At 47.5% G+C, this 4,160-nt stretch overlaps 1 protein-coding gene across 1 annotated transcript in view; it reads left to right on the top strand.

Annotated features, from left to right (window-relative positions):
• The first annotated feature begins 3,937 nt into the window (after nucleotides 1–3,937).
• The window catches only part of SLC2A12 (solute carrier family 2 (facilitated glucose transporter), member 12), a 34,223-nt gene continuing 34,000 nt past the window's right edge, over nucleotides 3,938–4,160 (top strand). The window contains exon 1 of the mRNA XM_009999227.1: nucleotides 3,938–4,156. Coding sequence (XP_009997529.1) covers nucleotides 4,057–4,156 — 100 coding nt within the window. The 5' untranslated portion in view covers nucleotides 3,938–4,056. The remainder of the gene's footprint in view (nucleotides 4,157–4,160) is intronic.

The raw sequence follows: 4,160 nt of genomic DNA, 5'->3' as shown, positions 1-4,160 counted from the left end.
CCTTCCCAGGCAGCACTGAGGGGGACAGAGTGGGTGCAATCCCTCCCCACCTTGCCAGCCCTTGGGCAGCCCCCCTGTCCCTGCTCTGGCAGACCCCTCTTGGTCTCAGCACCCAGCGCCAGCCAAGCAGTTGTTCTAACAGCACACACAGGCAAGGCAGTAACAGGAAAAAAAACAGAGAACTGAGAAGTAGCCAAACACGTTCCCTTTTGTTCCCTCCTTATCCCATTCATGTCAGCTGTACTGGAGTTCTGATTGTTTATTTCTGCTGAGAAACAGGTACAAGGCTGTGGGGCCAGGATCCTGTGGTCACCAGCAAGGGCTTCACAGTCACTGTTTCCCAAGATCTCTTTATGATCACCTGGGCTGCAGAAACAGCCCAGGTTGTTTGCTTTCCCTCCCTCTGTTTGCTTTCATTGCTTAGAACCAGACCTTTTCCAGCTCCTTCCTTTTCTGGGATGCCAGTTAACACCAGTAACTTCGATGCCTCAGCTTTTCAGCTAAAACCAGTGTTTTTTTCACTATCAGCTGGCTACTGATGACACTGCAAAACATCATTCATACCAATGCCATGCCAAGCAGCAGGTAGGTCTCAAGATAAAATTTTTCACATTTCCACTTATGGGGAAATTTTCCCCCAGGACATTATGTAAAGAAATGTTTATTGCCCTGATACAGGGTTTTTGGCAGAAGGTGTAACTTAAGAGAAATTTTAAGTCCAGGAGGCTCCCTGGTATCTCTGTGGCAGCCACAGTTCAGCATGGCAGGGGTGCACTGCCCTCTGGGCAATCCACATGCAAATTCCGAGAATAATGATGTCTTCTATTTTTTGTCTGACCATTATAGTTTGTGCTGTGTACTGGCTGCTTTCACCATCCATGAAAGCTAGGTACCTCCTGAGATTACCACAGGGGGCAAAGTTAAGCCATGGCTGTGTTGCAGCTGGCTTAGAGACCATGAAATAAAGGCAGAAGAAGGGAGGAAAATTGGGTTATTTGGCCTCTGTTTTCATGAGAGGATTAGTCTGCTGGATTGCTGAGTAAACAAGTAGGTAAACATTTAAAAATCAGTCTAGGCTACAGTTTCTGGTGGGACTGTGGGTAGCATGACTGAATTACAGGTTTAAACATAGTTGAAAGAAATACTGCAGTGCATGTGAAATAGTTTTCTTTTTTTTTCCTTTTTTTTCTTTCTTTTTTTTTTTTTTTCCTATTAAAACAAAAAAATATCAAATTAACTGGCCTACTTGTTTAACATTCATCACTTAAAATCTGTTCATCACCAGACCTGGGAACTTGATGAAAGGCAGCCTTTTTATTTTATTACTTACTCCTGGGGTTAGTGTGCTGCTTGTTCAGGGGAAGGGTGCAGTTCCTGACAGGCTTTTAAGTTCTCCCAAAGCATACAGCTGCCAGCAGCTATACATAAGCAGCATATTTAGTTGAAGGACTACATTTAGAGGAGAGGTTTTGAACAGAAAAGGAGGTGCAATACACCTCCCACTTCTGTCAAAATTAGTAATACCCTGTAGCTGATGAGTCTGATTCAGCTCAAAGCTGAGGAAGGACACTGTACAAGTGTGAAGGGAGTGGAGATGCCTGTCCAGGCTGTCTTCATACAGATTTGCAGAATCAGTCTTGTGTGGAACTGGGAGAATGAGGGGACAAACGCAAGCTGCATAAGTTCTTCACAAGTGGAAGAAGGAGCAATGGATACTTCCAGTCCCACCAATGCTCTGCTGTGAGCTTATCTTGATAATTTCATGCAGCAGTCCTTATTTCAGCAAAGCAGTCTCCTGTCAGCTGGATGGCAAAAGCCAATAAAATTAAGTGGTCGGTTCTGGCATACCTGACTACCTATGGATGGGACAGGTTTTCTACCTGGAACCTGTAGCTCCTTGGGTACAAACTTAAAAACTGAGAATGTCTTTCTAACCCTGGTGCAAAGAGAGCATGGGATGGGGGAAGTCCATCATCTGTTCAGGACACCTCACTTCCCACTGGGCATTCCCCTTCAAAAATATTCTCCCTCTCTCTGCCAGACCTTGCCAGGAGCCCAGAGAACCTTTCATCAGTTCTCTGAAGCTGAATCTGCCCTCCAGCTGAACTGAAGTCTCTTTTTCTCTTGGTTCCTGAGCAGGTAGTGGGAATCACTGCTTCAGGGCCAGGTGTCCCCAGGCAGCAGCTCTGGGTAAGAGGGCTCAACCCCAGAGCATCCTCCACACATCTGGCAGCAGGGCTTTACCCCCTGGAGAGTTGCTGCAGGGCTCTCAGCAGTTCTCTGACTTCTCCAGGACCGTTACATAAAAAGGTATTTGGGAGGTGGGAACACCTGTATCTCTGGAGTTAGCTGAGTTTCCAGAGGGTGGGCACTTGGGCAGAGCTCTGGGCTGTGTGAGGTGTGGGCTGTTGACAAAGGTCAGTCATACACCACATGGTAACAGAGGAATCTTTTTACAGCTGAGTTTAATATTTGATAGGATTTCTTCTCCTTCCCCAGCCTAAACAGCCTCTCATTTTTTCCCAAAACATCAGAATAATTTATTTTAAAATCAACATTACTGTTTTCACGTAGCCCATGAGGAAATAACACCTCTCTGGATGTGGCAAGAAATTGTTAATATCTCATCTAGCATCCCGTATCACCTGACAGGGGGACATTTTACATGGAAAACATGTTACATGTGGGAACAGAGGTAGGCTGACTCATTTAACTCCACACCAAAGGCACTGCCAAAACCAAACTCCCTCCCGTGCCCCTGTGGCATCCCTGGTGCTCCAGTTTCTGAAGCTGACAGTGATGCAGCTGTCAGACAGGGCAGTTACCGTGACTTTTGTCAAATTTTCTTGTTAAGTAAACATGAATAAAGGGTGTATCATGCCTGCTGTACTTAAGGAAATATTGTTTAGGAAATCTCCTTCCTGGAAATACTATAAAAGCTACCAACTTTCCACCTCTGCTTTCCTTCCCACACTATCTGCATGTGTTAGTGTATTAAAAAAAACAACAACAAACAAGCAAAGCAAACAAGCAAAACAAAACAGCAAGTAATGAAAGAGAGAAAGTGCACAAATAAGAAGCCTGCAGGACTGTTAAATTATACAACAGCTATTCCCACTGGGGATAGCTTGGACAGCTTCTCTCACTAAGGGCAGCAGGTATGCTAAGAGCACCAAGAGTCTCCCACACCATGACCAGGACCAGGACTGGGACTAGGATGGGACAACGTGCCCCTGTAGGCAGGTCTCCTGCCCTCACTGTAGCCTTCCCTGCCCCTGTGGTCCAGCCTCTGGCCACTGCTTCCATCGAAGCTAGTAGGGATGGAGTGGCTCCTAGCAGTTCTCAAAAACAAGCCTTTGACTCAATATGGCTGAGGCAGTGTCAACCTTCCTACAAACAGTTGCCACGGGAGAGAGGGTGGCTTCCATTTCATGTGGTTGTAAAATCACAGGTGCATCTCTGCCGTGAAAAACCCTGGCTCCTACTGCTGCAGCCTGCAAAGGGCTCTGCCATGAGCTCTTCTTGCTCTTTGCTGTTTCTCACCACAGCTTGCTCTTAACTTACAAGAACGGAGCGATGCTGTCTGTCTGTGTGCTTGGTGCCCTAACTTGGACTGACACAACAAACACTTCAAATCCTCCCCTTCTGTGGGCCTTCTCTGTTAAAAACCTGTGTGTATGAGTACCAGAGAGAAGAGAGAGTGCCGGAGAGAGACACCCTTTAAGCTAATGGGTAAGGAATGTGCATCGAGCTGTGCGTGGACGCCTGATGCCTCCAACTATTTGTTAAAAGGCAAAAGCAATACTTCCGACAGACGGCCCTCCCCTCGCCTGCAATAGGCTCCCAAGAATAGCAACAGCCTGTGTCACCGCAAAGGGCAAAGCCTTCTGAAATAGCAACAAAGTTGTTCACAGACCACTTCGTGGTTTGCATTTGGTTTCAGCCAGCTCCGGCAACTTGTTGCCATGAGGAAAACAACCTGCGCTTTCCTGGGGGGCCGGGGAAGGAGCGCTGCCCTGTGAAGTGTTCCTGCCCCAAGGGGCAAAGAGGGTGGCCATGGCACCTGGGCAGAGCACGGAGGACCTCGGCCAGCACAGCCAGACGATGAGAGCAGGGGAGGATGAGGAGAGCAGCTGCAGCAGCCGCTGCCACCCCCGCCC

Source organism: Chaetura pelagica, unplaced genomic scaffold (assembly GCF_000747805.2).
Source record: "Chaetura pelagica isolate M959 unplaced genomic scaffold, ChaPel_1.0 scaffold90, whole genome shotgun sequence".
Classification (NCBI taxonomy): Eukaryota; Metazoa; Chordata; class Aves; order Apodiformes; family Apodidae; genus Chaetura; species Chaetura pelagica.
Note: the sequence above shows the minus strand (reverse complement) of the source record. Positions and strands in the feature narration are given on the sequence as shown.